Source organism: Aulostomus chinensis, chromosome 16 (assembly GCF_037954235.1).
Source record: "Aulostomus chinensis isolate RoL2024-O1b breed Wild chromosome 16, RoL_Achi_v1.0, whole genome shotgun sequence".
NCBI classification, from domain to species: domain Eukaryota; kingdom Metazoa; phylum Chordata; class Actinopteri; order Syngnathiformes; family Aulostomidae; genus Aulostomus; species Aulostomus chinensis.
In genome coordinates, this window is record NC_141335.1 from 20,011,870 (window position 1) to 20,029,368 (window position 17,499).

The window sequence follows — 17,499 nt, forward strand, 5'->3', positions numbered from 1 at the left end:
GATAAAATAGTGTGTATTGCAGTTCTGCTGGTCTGGAAATGTCAGCTTGAAGTTGGCTTCTTGTTTGAGTGTACATCCTGAGGTTTTGCTATGTTTTCTGTAAAAATATTTCCATTAAACGTAATTAACAGATTGGTTCTGATAAGTGCTGTGTGATATTGTAAGTGATGCTTAGAAACGTAGCGGAGTAAAAGCACAAGGTCCCCTAAAATATCATAGCTATTTTCCACCACAGCTCTGAAGTCACGTAAAACAGGGATATTCAGCTAGCCTGGCTAAATAGCGGACAGTCTATTGGATCAAATGAAAAAATAACGATAAAAAATACGCATCCAAAAACAACCTATAATATAATCTAAGTAAGGGGAGAGCAAATCCCACCAGGGAAGACTTAGAAGACTCCCAGATGCAGGGAGTGGACCAGGGTGAATCATCTCACTTCGCTTGTATCATCTTTGGTTATATGAACCAATGGCAATGAGCTGTCGTGTCCAAGTGCAGCTACGGCGAGCGCTTCGGTCTGGAAAACCTGTGACTGGCCGTTACTGCACGACAACTAATTAGCAACTTTCCTACCCGCGGAGACAGGTAAACACTCGCCTGTTTTCCAGGTTGTCATCGAAATAAAAGTGTGGGAAAAATATATTTCAGTTATTGTTGTACTAGTTTGTGTATTAGACGGACGCTGTCATTCATTGCTGTGTTGAAATGAAGCTGTGTGCTAGCAAATATGTCAACAAGCTGCTTTTAGCTGTCGTTTGTGAAGGTTTCCATTCAGCTCTTGTCTTTTTGTCACTAGACGTTACATGACATATGGTAAACAGCAAGCTTTAAGTTTATCTGTTAGTTTTCATGGCAATGAATTGTCGCTGTTCTCTCAAATCGCTTGTGTGAGTCAGGTCAAGTCAATTTTATTTGTAGAGCGCCAAATCACGACTCATTAAATGTATGTAATTGTGATTCATACTATTCATGGCATTTTTTTTTCCTTTGTAAGGAAAGTTGTGGTTTTACGTTTTTGACAGAAAATGTGTCTGAACCAGCTGTTGCACTCATCAGAGAACAACCACCAGGAAGAGCTGTCATGGATTATAATCTAAAACTCTGTCCACCCTCCAGATAAGATGGGAAGCAGCGTGTGTGGTGTGCACCTGGGGAGTCTCCTGGCCCTCCTGTCCTGCTCTCTACTGTGTATTCATGCTCATGGAGAGCCACATCAGCAGCCTGCCATAGGGAGTGCAGCCGCTGTATCAGGTCACGGTCGCCTTGACAGAAACATGGTGCAGGACAAAGAGTGAGTGATTCCTCGTTCGCTCTATTTGAGCATACTTGTGAACTTTGAGCAGCAATGTTGACTTGTTTATCTTGCAGCCACATTATGGAGCATTTGGAAGGTGTGATAGAGAAACCGGAGAAGGAAATGACCCCCCAGGAGCTCCAGCTGCACTACTTCAAGATGCACGATTATGATGGCAACAACCTGCTGGATGGACTGGAGCTGGCCACAGCAATCACACATGTACACAAAGAGGTAGGAATATGTGTGTGTGTGTGTGTGTGTGTGTGTGTGTGTGTGTGTGTGTGTGTGTGTGTAACCTTTGTTGTTGCGTGTCTAAATTTTGAAAAGGATGCCACACCTGTAAACATTTGCAGAAGGATTAAGCATGGAGTAAATGGTTCTGTCATCGCATTAGAACAGTACATGATTACTTCATGAACCTCTTGTTCAAGTCAGGATTGTTTCAGGTTACAGAATCAATATGCATTCCAAACTAGGCATCAGCACGTCATCAATACTGGCAGATTTATTCATAAATATACGGGCATCGGTCTGATCACAGATATTGATAATCGGCTAATCAAATTTTTTCTGCGTTTTTGCTCATTGTTTTGGTTTATGATGATGCAACAGTGAGCTTTTTCCAAATGACTTGAGAAATGTTACTTATACCTGAAATTTAAGTGATATCTGTGTTTTTCAGTATGGACAAATTAATGGCATCATATAAACTTTAATATAGCATCAGGAAATATCCGCTGTTGGCCAAATTAGTTGTAAAATAAGGTGTATCACATACTAGCAAAAGATCCAGTATCATGCATCCTTATTCCAAACTTTGAGTTTTTATTTTCTAAAATGATTTTGTTTTCAACATCTCCCTAATGGTTCACATTTATGCCTCCTGAGTGGCAACAGCTGCAGGAAAAGCGTTTTCAAGTTGTTTTCTTGTGAAAACAATATTCAATATGGAGGGGATTTTCCAATGTCGGAAGACCGAGTGTTGTTTGTGTTGCTCTCTCCTGGTTTTTCAGCAAAATGTAGATTTGTTGCAGCACTACTGTGACCAGGCGACATGTGCAGAATATATTCCTGTTGTTTGTTTGTACCCTCCGCTCTGCAGAAGAACAACTTCAACTTCTTAAGTGTGTCGCCACAAAGTTGCTCTGCCAGCTCGCAGCCTGGGATACATAATACAGTGCTTTCAGACGTTGGAGCAGTTGTTTGAAGAAAAAAAAAATCTGTGTTTATAGGATTCCGGTAACTAGCTCTGCATAAACAGTCCCTCAAGGTCACATATTTTAACCAAAAATGTCCATCTACGTATCAAGTCACAAGTGTCGGCTCTAACGTAGCACGTTTGATGTGACGAGAGAGAGGAAAGAACAAGTTTCCAGTCTTGAACTTCTGCAGCTAAAGATCCAGATATTTACTAGCTGGACAGATTTTTTTTTGATTGCTGTAGTCTTTTGGCGCAGGTTTCCCTTGGTATACAACATATCTGAAAATAAAGTTTCTACTGCTGATAGAAAATACATGCTAATTTAACCACAAATTTTATTTCTGTGTTTTTAGGAGAAAGGTGAGAGCCACCCAATGAAAGAGGAGGATCTCATAGCTCTCATTGATGTCGTTCTGAAAGATGATGACCTGAACAATGACGGTTACATAGACTACGCTGAGTTTGCCAAATCTCTGGAATAATATGGCGCTGATGCCGTTTCTTCGTGTCCACACCTCCACCGACAGGAACCTGCAGCGTGTACTTAACAACGCGGTGTCAAACTGACCGCCATCTTTTGCTTCAGTCAGGCTTGTCTGTAGAAGCACGTCGGCTCAAGCCGGCAGCAGAAAACCTGCCTGGAACTAAGAGTGTAAATGAGTCCATTTTAGTGATGTGTGTGATGACTGCACTGACATTTCTGCTGCTCCTGCAGGTTCCTTGTAATCATGCCTTTCTAAGGGGACAGCACCCAAATCTAACACACATTTCACCCCTCTGTAGCATCTAGCCACGCAGGAATACTTCAATCAGCCAAGCTCCGCTCCAGCCCAATACAATGGAGGTGGAACCCTGTATGGATAGATACCACCAGGGGTTTAATGGGTGAATGTTTTTTTGGTCATGTCACCCATCACATGGACTCACTGAGAAGTAAGCTGTTGCTGAGTGACACTAAAAACATAAAAGACCAAATGATTCTTTCTGCTATGATTTGATTTCACAAGACAAACAGGTTGTTCTCATGACTCAACATTGAAAAGTGGCCTTGACTCGCTCCGACGGACAAAAATTTAGTGCAACAAACAGTGCTTAAACCCATGCACCAAGTCTATGTCACACCCTGTTTCTTCACCAGGGTGGTCTTCACAAGGTGGTCAAACCTGCACCCACTGATTGACCTCACCTTCGCTGTAACTGAACAGCCTCTTGACATAAACAAAGTGAATGTAAAGCAGCACCACACTGCTGCTGCTGCTTCTGCCTCGTTGGCACTGGATAAGCTAGACTGGAAGCACACTGGTTGATTGCTGTTCGCTTCATCTGAACTTCAACCACACAACAACTGTTAGCTGCCTTCAAAGCGGAGATGGAGAAGACATGTCAGGTGACTGTGATTTCTTCTAATGTATAATTTCTTACGGATGAACTCTGTATTTTTGCCATTCAGTGTTGATTCTTCATTCAGTTGAGGTTGTTGAATGTAAATGTTTAAAACATTGAGTCGCATAACAGATCCAACTGTGTTGTCTCTGGAATGTGAAGTATTAAAATCTGTATACGCACACTTTGTCGCATTTCTTGATGGACGTCTTTTTTTTTTAAATCTTTAATGAATGGCAGTATTTATAGTGTAATACACTAACAGAAAAAACAAAGCATTTTCTTTGAGTGATTTGGGTCAGTGATTATGTGAATATTTTAAACTAAATATTGCCAAGGCTGAGTGAAAATTAACAGCTCAATTTGAAGTATAATATTCTTTAGACATGCATTTTATTTTGAAACCCCAAATCTTATGCCATGGTTACTGCTTAGCTCCAGTGAGAGGTGGGGTCCAGGGGCTGCATGGAGGCCAGTGAGAACATGGGTGTGCTCAGGTTGCCCCTCAGCTGGCTGTACCACTCTTCATGCTGGGGCTGGGAGGCCGCCTGTGGCGGGATGCTGGAGCAGGGGTACTGGCTAACCGTGCCCGAGTGGCGGGGATACACTCCAGTGGGCAGCATTGGAGAGAGGTGGGGGATGTGTGTAAGAGGCTGGGGGTAGTATTGCCGGGCCATGGATGGTGTGACATGCATGCTACCCAGCAGCGCCCTGTGACCCGGCATCACACCCACGGGGAGCACCTTCTGTGAGGCCAGCTCCCGCTTCCGCTGCTTGGCTCTTCTGTTCTGGAACCACACCTGCTGAGACAAAGACAGGTGAGACACCCAAACACAGCAACCACATTTAGGAGGAAGAGCTGTTAAAAACACCTTACACACAAATATGTCCATGTACTGTCATATGTATCCACTGGCTCTATCAATCTCTGTTACATTGAGATCACAATTTTAATTATTAATATACAATAATATATAATAAAAGGCAGCTTTCTTGATACAACAAGAAAATATAACCCTTATTATGATAAAACTACTTTACTTTTACCAACTTTAAGCAATAATTAACTTGTGGTCTTGAATCAATGACATTAACACAGATGTTCTCAGCTAATTTATTTATATGTTATCCCAGTCAATAGATTCTTTGTCATTTTTAGACTTGAACTGAATGTTTAAGTCCATCCATCCATTTTCTACCACTTATCCTGTTAAGGGTCATGGGGGGCTGGAGCCTATCCCAGCAGCCTTAGGGTGAGAGGCGGGGTTCACCCTGGACAGGTCGCCAGTCCATCAAAGGGCCAACACATATGGAGAGACAACCATTCACACTCACATTCATACCTACGGTCAATTTAGAGTATCAATCAGCCTCGTCCCCTCTTGATGTCTTTGGACTGTGGGAGGAAGCTGGAGTACCAGGAGAGAACCCACACAGGAACAGGGAGAACATGGAGACTCCACACAGAAAGACACTGTGCTGGAGCCGGGACTCGAACCAGGAACCTTCTTGCTGTGAGGCGACAGTGCTGACCACTGCACCTCCGTGCCGCCTAATGTTTAAGTCATTTTACACATTAACTATCATTTGATCAATTTAATAATCTTTCAACCATCTTAAGTTAAACAAGCCCTTATAATTTTGATTACATCAATTAAATAATAAAAAAAAAAGTTTAATCTGAATAAAACAGAATCACAAAATGCATCTTGGGTACAGTGCAGATGATACGAATGTGGACTCAACATCTGGAAAACACAGACACAACCTCACCTGAGTAACCTCTAAGCTGGACAGAGACTTTTCTAGTGACTTGATTGTTTAATCTTTACTTATTGAATATGATAATAATAACACTAATACTAATACTACTACTACTACTACTAATAATAATAATAGGGCTGCACGGTGGTGCAGTGGTCAGCACTGTGGCCTCACAGCAAGAAGGTTCCGCGTTCGAGTCCCGGCTCGGGTGCGGGATCTTTCTGTGTGGAGTGTGAGTGTGAATGGTTGTTCATCTCTGTATGTTGGCCCTGCAATGGACTGGCGACCTGTCCAGGGTGAACCCCGCCTCTCGCCCGTAGATGCTGGGATGGGCTCCAGCCCCCCACGACCCCTACTAGTAAGGAATAAGCGGAAGATGACGATGGATGGATGGATAATAATAATCCTCTCAACATTTATATTTTGGTGAAATTTTTCAGTAATTTTTGTTGTGAAAAGATATTCACCTCTCTCAGTATAACTTGATTTCCTTTACATTTTTATCTCCATCACCAGGCCGAATTTTTACTTGAGTTTAAAATTCACGCTAAACCTATGAGATCTGCATGTTGCTTTTAGCGCTGATTAGCAAATGCTAGCGTTCTTACACGGTGAATTAAGCAAAACATGGAAAACAGAACATCTGCTAAAGATGGTGAGTGTTGGCTTTAGCTCAAGTCAGAAGATTTATGTGGCTGGAAACATTATTTCACAAAAAAATAGGCCCTTCTCACTGACATCATTTGACATATTATTGCAGGGAAACCAGAAATGTAATTAATTACATTTATAACAAGCTTGTTTTTGTTGTTGTTTTTTTTAGACAGCACAGGCCCTGGTGTTGTGTATTACAAATGGAACAGGAAGCATAATTTTTTTTTTTTAATCAATTACCGGTACATCATTACACTTGCGTCCCTGAGAAAGGGGCCTGAACTATGAAACCATTAAATAAACTATTGAAAACTGATATTCTGATGATCATTTAAATAATTTACTATATTACATTATCACCATGTCTGCAGGAAGGGAAGCAGGCAGCAGCTGTGTGTCAGACTGGAGCCCAGCTATCCATAAACAGCATGAACAAGTGTTCTACCTGTATGCGAGCCTCGTTGAGCTTGGTGATGCGGGCCAGTTCCTCTCTGTAGTAGATGTCAGGGTACTGGTTCTGCCCAAAGGCCACCTCAAGTTGTTCCAGCTGCTTGTGGCTGAAGGTGGTGCGGTGGCGTCTCCTGGCTGGAGATTGATAGGCTTTACGCTGTCGGCCAAGACCAACAGCCATGGAGGTCTCACACAATGGCCCCTTCCTCACTGAATCTCCAACATCTGTTTTCAGGAGGAAGAAAGAGTTTGAGGCTTTGGGTGAATGCTGAAAAAAAAACTTGACTGTTTTGGGAGACAATCCTTCAGCTCTTGTTACCGGACTTCCTTGTGTTTCCCAGGTTGGCATCCCAGAGAAATGGTCCTAAGCTTGTAAAGGGGCATTTCACCAAAGATTGTTTCAATAAAAGAGGGATTACACCGACTTTATGGTTCCCACTGCCATCAGGCAACCTGAGAGCCAAAAAGCTTTAGCTGCCAAACACAAGCTCGTGAGAAACAGATACCAGAACCTGAGGGATTTGACTCAGATTATAACCACGTTTGCTAACAAAGTGACGAATCGCACAAATTGGTGGACTGAGCTGACCTTGTCCTGACACACTGTGAGGCTGGGGAGGAGACAGAGGAGGCTGATTTGATAAACCGTTTTGAAACTTAGAAATGGAACAACTGATCGGTCTGATAATGGCCTATTTTCAACACGATCAACAAATGTTAATGCTCACAGGACAAGTAATAAAAAAAAAAAAAAAACCTCCTGTACTGACATTGCTGATTTATTCATGCAAACTATAATTAGGCCCCTTTACTGTGAGGCCCAGTGCTTATTTTGAGTTAGACTATTTAAGTGTTACAGAACAGAATCATAAACACATTTACTGTTGCATAATAGGACACAAAACTGATGGAATCAATGCTGATGTTAAAACTCTATTCTGATTAATACATATTGCATTGGAAAGCCTCTGAAAATATGACATAAAACATGATTGTAGTGGAAAAATAGTGCAATTTTGACAAAAGATTTGTAGTTTTAAAAGTGAATGAGAACTGATTTATCAAATTTGTCAAGGCCTTGTTCTCACTTTTAATCCAGCTCCAAAATTCATTGTCAACTGTTAAAAAGAGCATAATAAACTTTGAATAAATGCTTATAAATATGTGTGAATGCTAATACAGCAGAAACATTTAATGATGACTTATTATATGATTTTGTTCTGAGTTTTATAATATAACTATAAATGTGTTTATGATACTTTTTTGACAGCTTTATCATATTAAAGTGCTTATTGAGGTCTTAATACCAGTTACATAATGCTTATTACAAGGACCTTTTTTTTTAACCTTTCTTATTTTGCTTTATATTACTTTTCTTAAATATTTATAACATTTGTTGATGTAAGATTATCTTCATGAGCCCAGAGGAATTTTCAACATGATATCCGCATTTAACATTTATGTAGTGGCCTCCCTGCTGATTTTTGGCCGTTGAAGAACCCATAATAGGCTACTTGGCATCTCATCAATGAATAAAAAATCAACAGATGAATTTAGTGGACTTAGGTCATCGAATTCTCCAGTACAAATAATCTTATACATTGAACAACAACATTCCTTCAGCAGAACAACTGTGCTGAAGGACCATAAAATTAATATTACTGGGACGAAACCTGTGAAACACACATTTGTTGATGTTGGGGTGAACCTAACATCTGTTTGTTGCTACATTTGATCATGATTTTTTTTTCAATATCTTAATTAATATCATAAAATCAACTCTTGGCGTGGGCTCACCTGCACTGGAGCTGACGGTAGCCATGTCGGAGTACACCTCGGTGCAGTCCTGGTGGCTCCTCACTGCATCCCCTGCTACCTTCACCCCAGCCATGACTGCAGCTCTGGCTGTTGTCTGGTCTCTCACACACACACACTGACCAGCATTTGTCCCACCAATCTGCCTTACCTTTACCTATGTTTGGTGGTGTGTGTGTGTGTGTGTGTGTGTGTGTGTGTGTGTGTGTGTGTGTGTGTGTGTGTGTGTGTGTGTGCGTGTGCGCGTGTGCGCGTGTGCGTGGTGCATGTGTGTGTGTAGGGCGAGGGAGGGGTGGGGTGGGGTGGTTGGTTCTCTGGCAAACTTTGATATATCTCCAGGTCAAATCTTTGGAAATTGACATTAAACTGACTCCCACCGTCATGATCCAGAATCATCACGATATTCAGTTGAAGGTTTTTTTTTTAGATGAAATAGCTCTGCTGAAAAAGGTGACTCAAATGTTGACTCAAGAGTTACAGGAAAGTGATGGCGTAATGTTCTGCCAATCTTGAAATAATTATAAGAAAAATTGGTTTGGTTTGTGTCCTACATTTCTCCTTACACATAAAACATCATGGTTTCTCCTCAATTCAGATCAGTGGCATTGTCCTGGACTATGCTTTGAGATTACGCCGGTTTGAGATAAAACTTTGATGCTTGAATGCTTCAAAGACGCTGTCTTTTGCAGTTAAACAGCGAAATTAAACTCATTTTTCTGAGGGTAGTGGGTCCCTTTCTCACTTTGGGAACCCCTGATGAAAAGACCAGGATTCAAAAATCTACTTTTCTCTCACATTTTCAAATGGGAGACGATCCACACAGTTTACGTTGTTGTTTTCAAATCCCCATGGACAAATGTCCTCATTCAAAGCCTGATGCACAAAATCAATCTTTCAAAATGAATCGCATTTGCGGGCTAGACTTATATAATCAGGAGTAACTAATAATTGTATTTATTTCGTACTTTAAGATGCAAAGTACAACAGATAACATCATGACTCACAACAATATAACAAACAATAGCAGCACAAACAAAATATAAAATGTTTGTTTAAACAATATAAATATTAAATGTGTTCACTATAGAGATAAAACCAGCCATACATTAGTTACTCAAAAATGCTTTCTTCTAAAAGAGAGTTTTATGAAAATATTGTCTATCGCAAATTCATGCTTTTATGTCGGCAGTGCTAACATGCTGTGTTGTGTACTCAGAGGTCACCTTCTAATTTGAACTTCGCTAATGAGGACTGACTCTTATTAACAGGAGCACATCATGAGCACACTGCTCTCTGTTTGAGCTTTTACCATCAGAAGTACAGTTAATGTCATTTATATTGTATAAAGTCAATACCATTTACAAGCTGTGGAGGTCCCATCCTGCTCATTGGCAGTAACGGGGGTTTCAGGTCAAGCCAGGATCAAACCAGTAGACTTGACTCGATGGCCACTCTACCTCCAGTATGTTTGTGAAAGTGTGTGTTTTCACTACTGGATCACATTTCTTCTTGGGATTTGATGAAGTTATTCTAAATTCAAATGAGTGTCTTGTCAGGCTCCTCAGCTCCACCAACGTCCTCTGAACTGTGTGTTAGTGTCACTAAGGTTGTGACTTTCATGAGCTGCGGCCTGACTGACTTGTGTATATTCTGTTATTTGTAACTTGTTTCATTCCTGCAGGGGATGAGTAAAAGTTTCTCAGTTGAATCTTGTGAAGTCTTCTACATATTACAGCTTGCTTTTATTTAGTCAGCTGACTGATTTTTTTTAAGAGCTGAATTGTATTGACGATTGTACTGTAGGATCTCGCTCTGGCTGAGCTGCAACTCTGGTGAGATGCATTGACTGATGAGGCCACCAGGTGGCACTGATACAACAGAGACAGACTGGGAGCTATGGGACAGGAACTTACACACACAAAAGAAAGAATACTCATCTGTTTGTATTTTATTACAGTGAAGTGAAGACAGTCCAAAAATGTTAACCTTTCTCAGGTCACCTCCTAAATTTGGTTCATGCACCCTGACGGATGGGTGAACTAAGGTGAACCTGTGTGTGACCTGCCTGGACCCCATCTGCTGCCAGCAGCTCCCCAGAGGATGATCTCAGACCGGGGCCAGAGGAAAGGAATGGCTCCCTTGTACTGACCAGGCCTGATACTAAGAAGAGAGCCACTGGTGTCCTACTCAGCAGTGAGTCATGGCAGGACAGCAGGCCAGCAGCCACAGGAGTTTTTATCACGGTTTTGAGCAGACAGCAATTCATCATGGACTATATTTGTTGAACAATGCTATTTGTTTTAATGTGTACTTGGAAAATGGTGCATGTGTTGAACACGAGTAGCAAGTAAATTTATTATAGCGTGTATATCTGATAGTAGTGAAATCATATGATTCCCTCTCCTTCCTGTCTAACATATCTGTCATAAACCATTTGACCCCAGCAATAAATGTGTCAGTACATCTGAAGTTCAAGACTGGTGCTGACCAGGCGAATGTGTAGAGGACAAAATGTTGAGAATTAACGATCTGGTGGAGAAGCAGGACTGTCTTTTATATGTGAGTTTGACACATGAGTCAAGAAAGTACCTTTGAGTTTGAAGCAACGTAGTGTAGATTCCTTGAGAAAGTCCCTTGCCTCTCTCTCCAGAACAGCAGCGTCTAATTTGATTTCTTATGACACGTCGGGAGCGAGGGCCAAGTCCTGAGTGTCTTAGAGGAGCTTCCCTGCATTGTGTGTGTGTGTGTTTGTGTGTTTGTGTGTGTGTGTGTGTGTGTGCGCGCGCACGCGTGTGTTTTCACGGCAGCCAAGTCCTCTACAGAGCCCATATCCGCTCAATGAGTCAATCTGAGCGGAAGGGTTGGTGGGGGTGGGGGTAGGGGGTCAGAGTTTGTTCTGGTTTGAGAAAAACTTTGAATGAGTTCAGTGAATAGAATGCATACATCTCTAAATCATCACCATATTTTGTAACTTCCTGTCTCTAACAGGATGTTACCATATGTCCCATTTGCAGAGTCAGGACACAGAGACTTTTCTATTCATTGTCAAAGAGTGATTCCCTTTTATGTCTTAAGGCAACACTCAGCAACCTTTCAGTGGTGGAATAAACCTGGCAAAGGAACCTACCTGCCTACACTTGAACTTCTGTACTTTTTGAAGTAATATGACATGGAACCCTAACCCATTTATGATGCTTGAATCAAAGTTCCTGAGTGGTTCATTGTAAATTGATTAATGTGTAGGTCGATGTGTACTGTAGCTAAAACAAGGACAAATAGACCTGAGCACTGGCACAGAGTCAAATTGCCACATATATCTCCAGGAATATTTCCTCCAGCTTTATATTGTTCTCTCACTGACAGTGACAGATATGACAGCGAGACTAAATTCATGCCAGCAGCTCAGTGGGTGAGGATCTATTTAGGCACGGCTTTCAGCTAAATGCTAACATTAGCAAGCTAAAATGCTTATAGACACAATTCCAACATACTGCTCCTTGTATATTTACCATGTTCCACTTCTTAGTGCCAACTGGGGGTGTGCGATACTGAAAAATATGGATGGATCTGAGACAAAGTAAATATAGGACCAGGGTCCTTGTACAGAGTAATTGGAAGGTTGCTGGTTCAATCCCAGTTTCCTAACTGTTAGTGTTCTTAAACATGACAATGAACCTCTCATTGCTCCTGATAATTACATCATCAGTGTTAGTGTTGATGGGTGAACAAAGTAACTTTTGGGCTAGTCCAAACTAGCAAATGTAGCATGCTACACAAAGTAGGATTATAAATTTTTAGGATTATTAACCACTTACAGCTTGTTGGAAATATTTTGATCTGATGTTGGCGCAGGATGAAAAGAGTAGGTATCACTGATATGATGGTATATCATCCTGAGGGAGGATACACAACAGCCTGTACCAAATTTCATGGAAAGTTAATTACCTTACCTAAGTAGGCACCTTATTTGTTAGTGATTTTACACAAGGTACATTTCATCACCGTCTCCAGTACAAGCTGCTTATCTATCAGATATTGGCCCTTCACTGGTTATCAGAAAAAATACACTGATGAATTAGCGGCAGTATGAAAACTACACAGATCAGCAAATCATAGGCAGAATATACGATTAACTTGTTATATTTTTATTAGTTTACATACACATGACTAAAATCAGGTGATGAAATTACCTCTTCTAAGACAACTTTCAGGTGCTACTCAGATGTATGTGTCAACAAAGTTATAGAATAGATTTAATACATTTGTACGAGTACTTTTACTGTTAATATTCCAAGTGTTTTTTGTTGACAGTGCATATGTCCTTTTACGGACTACATAAATAGTTACTTATTTATGGACATAAGGATTTTCTACTCTCTCTTTGTATCATTTTCAGTATCAGTCTGAAAAAATAAAAGGATTGGTTGGGTTCCATAAGTATACTTAGAGGGCCTTACTTTGGAACATCTGAGAACTGTTATGACAATGCAGATGAACCGAGGACTGTAAAGGAACTTATAGGCTGTCTCAAAGGCAACACAGTCATGTTATATTGTAGAGCACTGACAGCACACACAAAACTTCACCCTTGTTCTCCTCCCCTTTGGTTTATCTTTCCACCTTTTTATTATCTGACTGCAACAAGGACCTGGGAGCATCTATCATCAGTGATCGGTGTGTTGCTGTTGTGCATAGTGTGTAAGTAGTAAACACCACAGGCAATAAATACACGTCTGGAGGGCGCAGCAAACAGCACCCACAGTTTCGACAGTACATGCACAAACATCAGTTGCTGGCTCAACTCTCTGACCAGGTACTTGTGATCAAATAACGGAAGTCATACAACACTAGGTTCCCTGTTTCAATCATCATCACTATATGCCAAACCTTAACCCTAAGACTGATTTCACACCAAATTAGGTTGTGCAGCGTGTGGGACTATGAGCCTGTTCGTGATATGTATGTTGTGAACACGAACTCCCTCAAACCAAATATCCCAACTTGGTTTGAGATTTAACTTGCCAATTTACATCTTTGTACCCCTTCAGGGTAGGGTTGTTTAGCACGAGAAAGGTTGTCACAGTGGTGATCAATCTTTCCTCCAAGTTCTATGTTTCTTGGGAGATGGCAGAACGCTACAATGATATATATGGTAAACCATAATAAGGTGCTTATTCCCGTGGGTGTTTTCCAATCTGATCTCCGGTTTACGTGTTTGGCTGCCACAGCGTGACATCAGGTTGCGGTTCTCCAAAAGTTGACTCTGGTTCAAGTTTTCTGAGACAAGCAACTGCGGCACCAACCCCTGCACAGCCAAGAGGCACACTTTCTTTCAAAATGAATGAGAGAACTGGTGTCTTTGTTGCAATGCCTGATTTGGTGTGAAATCAGCCTAACCTTAGCCTCTCACGCTGATCCAAAATTAGCGGCACATGCTGTCCCCAAATGGTGGAATCTGGTTTGTGAGGCCAAAAGTTTCTCTCTCTCTCTCCATCGCTCACTTGCACACCGCGCACACACACACACACACGCACACACACACACACATATCCTTGTTAGGACATTCCACTGACTTCCATTCATATGGACAGCCTTGCCAAAGACCTAATCCTCATCCTAACCCTAACCTTAACCTGACCTAAAGACACACCTTAACTCTAAAGTTAACCAGAACTCAGAAATTAGGTTGTGATGGGTTAGGACCAGTCTTTTGCCTCTATGAGAACTATGGAGCCAGATAAGGTTAGTGTTTATTGCAAGAAGTCTCCAATAGGTAACAAAATACAGGTAAACACACACACACACACACGGACACACACGTGTGTACCAATGGAATCCCTTTGTGGTGTTCTAGAGTGACCTCTAGTGGTGGGGAAGGGCTTTAACTTCTCCTTATCCTTTAATCGAGTCCTCACCCCAAGCTTAAAGATTTACACCAAAGGGACTTGATTTGTATCCCCAACAGAGAGAGGCGAGTCCTCCCAAAGTGATTGTGTAAACAGATTTATGACCCCACAACATGAGTAATGCAAGCACACACACACACACACACACACATGCCTCAGATACACACTTAGTTTGGTTGCGGCCGAATCCAGTATAGACACATTGAGGAAATTCTTCCCTCCCAATTTCCCGGGACTGAACTGGGAGTGACCTGGTTGGCAGACACACAGCCCCGATGGAAGGAATGTAACTCAACGCTCCCCCCACCAGCCCCCTCCGACCCCTCCTCCCATCCATCCAGCAGTCTGCTGGCCCAGCTGTGTGAGGACAGAGAGGAAGAGAGAGCGAGAAGGATGTCTTTGATCTCCGACGAGTAGCTTATGAAACTGATCATTGTACTTGCAACGGCAACCACTGAAACAGCAACAAAAGCATTAGCAATAAAAATAAAATCTATCACAGCAGAAATAGCTGCAAAAACTGAAAAGAGAAGAAAAATGACAAGAATGGGAGAGATATATAAGCAACCACATATTCATCCATAACTCCTGATAAAACTCAAGCGGAGCAGACAACCACGTTAACGTTAGCATCAGGCTAAAAATAAAGTTCACATCTCATCACTCACACAGTCTTCCAGGAGTTAGTCAAAGGTATATATTGAGAGTTAGGATTGACTTTATGTAACTGTATAATAAATTAGATAATTTAGTTACAGAAGTTTTACCCACACACAATTCTTCCTGTCAAAGCATACGTTAGTTCTTGTCCCTAGATGCACTGGCATTATATCTTATCTTCAAAATAAACGTGCTAAACTCTATTTCACATGAAACATTTTAAACATCATTCATTTCTTTGAGAGAAAAATGTATTTTTTGCACTTTCTGAATTGTATTCATATTTAACTGTGCCTTTTAAAGATGATTCCTAAACTGGGTACGTGTTTCCCATCTGCATTCTGTGAGGAACTACTCCCTCTTGTCCTCTGATTGGCTTTGACTCTGATCTCTGTCACTAAACATGCCTAAAGGCATCAAGTTGTACCCAATGACAGACAGAGTGGGGCTGCAAGGGGGTCTTCTGTGGATGCACGGCCAGTAGGCGTATGACCGGTTCCTCCTGGGTTGGAAAAAAAAAAACAACAACCCAAAAACCCTTCAGTGACCAGTATTTTGCTGAACTTGTTCAAATATGGATAAATGGTAGAAATAACCACACTCCATGCCCACGGGAGTAAATGTGGGTAACTGCATCAGCTGAAGACCGAGCCTTGACTGTCAAAACCATCTGTACCGAGTCTCATGTCTTCCATTACTGTGTCTGACAGAACTGGCATTAATGTAAGTGGAGCTACCCTGACCACTGGTCGTTCTAGTGCCATGAGGTTGAGGGGAGACAAAGCAGGAGGTTGAATGTGTCTGGGGGTACAGGACTTGAAAAAGTTGGGAACCATAGGTCTGGGGTTTGGAAATATGTTAAACAGCTCACCAGGTGACTGTCAGCCCAACAACTGTTCACTGCAGATATATTCACATCTTTTTGATACTGGTCATTCTCAGTCCGGTTGTGTGACTGCTTACCCTGGGAAAGTTTACCTACCCTTGAACACTTCTTCATTGAGGCCACAGTCAGTCCACCAGTTGTCGACATTTCTGTAGCGTGAGGTTTGAGCAAGATGAGTTTGCTAACCCCAATTAACCCTCCAGTATTTCTGGCTTCCAGTGTGTTTTGGAGTTGTTATCCGTGTCTCCTAGCCTATTGTCTTCCAGGTAATGGATTACAGACTCACACCATGTGAGACCAGACAGGTTTGGAATCCAACTCAAGCTACCGCACATTGAAATCTGTGCCCAGTGGAAGCGGTGGAACTTGTACAAGCATTTCATACCAGCAACACGAGACAGCTTCATGATGTATGCTGTGCAAGTACCACTAGGCAGGCAAAAAAATGGCAAATTGGATGAAACTATTCAGCCACCAACAAGGCTTTTAAGCTTGGCAGCAGGTACAAGCCAAACTTTAGCCTTTTCTACCTTCCATGTGATATTCAAGTAACGCAAAGATTTGTTTTCTCATCAGCCTCCCCAGCTGCATGCTTGCTTTCAGCCATCTTTGAATTTTTTTACAGCTAAAACGGTCATTTCGTTCCATTTTCGTCAGACTGATTTACAGTTTATTATACTTGGACAATACGCGTGGTTATTGAAGTGCAATGTGGCTGTTAATCACGATACTTTCTAAAGCTGAATCATTCTGGTTATGGTTTTTTTCTGTTACCGCTGGGCCAGACTTTAGGGTCAAGAGAGAACCATTGCGCCCCTTATGACTCAGCAGATGGTGAGGTATGCAGCACTGCCCTAACCGTGCCCATGTGCCTGCTGCAGTACTCTGTGTTCTCTGAAGAACATCATATTACCCTGCGCCATGGGACTCTCATCTTTCCAAGCTACTGATATAAAAGCCAAGACTGACGATTTTCAACAGGACAGGTTGTCCTGGGCGCTGCAAGTTATAAAGGGCAGCTTTGATTCTGTAACCACAAATACTGTAAAAAGTGCTTTTATGACTGTAGCTTTAAATGTAATTCTACAAAATTAAAAAAAAAAATGCGCTGGTTCTGTCGCACCTCCATGAAAATGTCAGTTTCATCGCTGAGTGATTGAGATAATGGTGGCGTGTGGCAGCCTGCCCTATGAGAGGTTTTCGAGGTTCAGCTGTTTGGCAGGGAGGGTCTTGTGGATTTGCAGAGCTGTTGTCTGGATGCCTCCTGCTCCAGACTCCGTCGCTGGTGTCCTCTTTCATCCCCGGCAGCCTTTTATTGGCTCCATGGGTCTCCTGTGATCCTCAAAGGCACTCCCCTAACTCAAGAATGATACTCTGCTCCCAACCCTGCCACACCAACTCTGCCCTTATCGGCTCCCACAGAAAATTGCCTGGAGGAGTGAGAAGGTGGCACCATATAATTATCCCCTTTCTATATCTC

The 17,499-nt window shown here is 41.8% G+C and overlaps 2 protein-coding genes across 2 annotated transcripts; one reads left to right on the top strand and one right to left on the bottom strand.

The window, feature by feature from the left end:
* Positions 1-481: 481 nt before the first annotated feature.
* Positions 482-4,068, top strand: mcfd2 (multiple coagulation factor deficiency 2, ER cargo receptor complex subunit). Its single transcript, XM_086180243.1, has 4 exons — positions 482-588; positions 1,120-1,294; positions 1,372-1,531; positions 2,855-4,068. Exons 2-4 carry the CDS (start codon positions 1,125-1,127, stop codon positions 2,981-2,983), a joined length of 459 nt encoding a protein of 152 aa, XP_086036369.1. The 5' UTR covers positions 482-588; positions 1,120-1,124; the 3' UTR covers positions 2,984-4,068.
* On the bottom strand, positions 4,033-7,613 carry prop1 (PROP paired-like homeobox 1). Its single transcript, XM_086180242.1, has 3 exons — positions 7,072-7,613; positions 6,748-6,977; positions 4,033-4,684 (listed from the first exon to the last, which is right to left on the bottom strand). The coding sequence occupies exons 2-3, from the start codon at positions 6,931-6,933 to the stop codon at positions 4,316-4,318; spliced, it is 555 nt and encodes a 184-aa protein (XP_086036368.1). The 5' UTR covers positions 6,934-6,977; positions 7,072-7,613; the 3' UTR covers positions 4,033-4,315.
* Between the last annotated feature and the right edge of the window lie 9,886 nt (positions 7,614-17,499).

Excerpts from the sequence above, each read along its gene's own strand:
- prop1 (XM_086180242.1), bottom strand. The coding sequence starts at position 6,933 with ATGGCTGTTGGTCTTGGCCGACAGCGTAAAGCCTATCAATCTCCAGCC. Across the intron at positions 4,685-6,747 it reads TCAACGAGGCTCGCATACAG|GTGTGGTTCCAGAACAGAAG; the intron begins GTAGAACACTTG and ends TTGTCTCAGCAG.
- mcfd2 (XM_086180243.1), top strand. The coding sequence starts at position 1,125 with ATGGGAAGCAGCGTGTGTGGTGTGCACCTGGGGAGTCTCCTGGCCCTC. Across the intron at positions 1,295-1,371 it reads AACATGGTGCAGGACAAAGA|CCACATTATGGAGCATTTGG; the intron begins GTGAGTGATTCC and ends TTTATCTTGCAG. Across the intron at positions 1,532-2,854 it reads TCACACATGTACACAAAGAG|GAGAAAGGTGAGAGCCACCC; the intron begins GTAGGAATATGT and ends CTGTGTTTTTAG.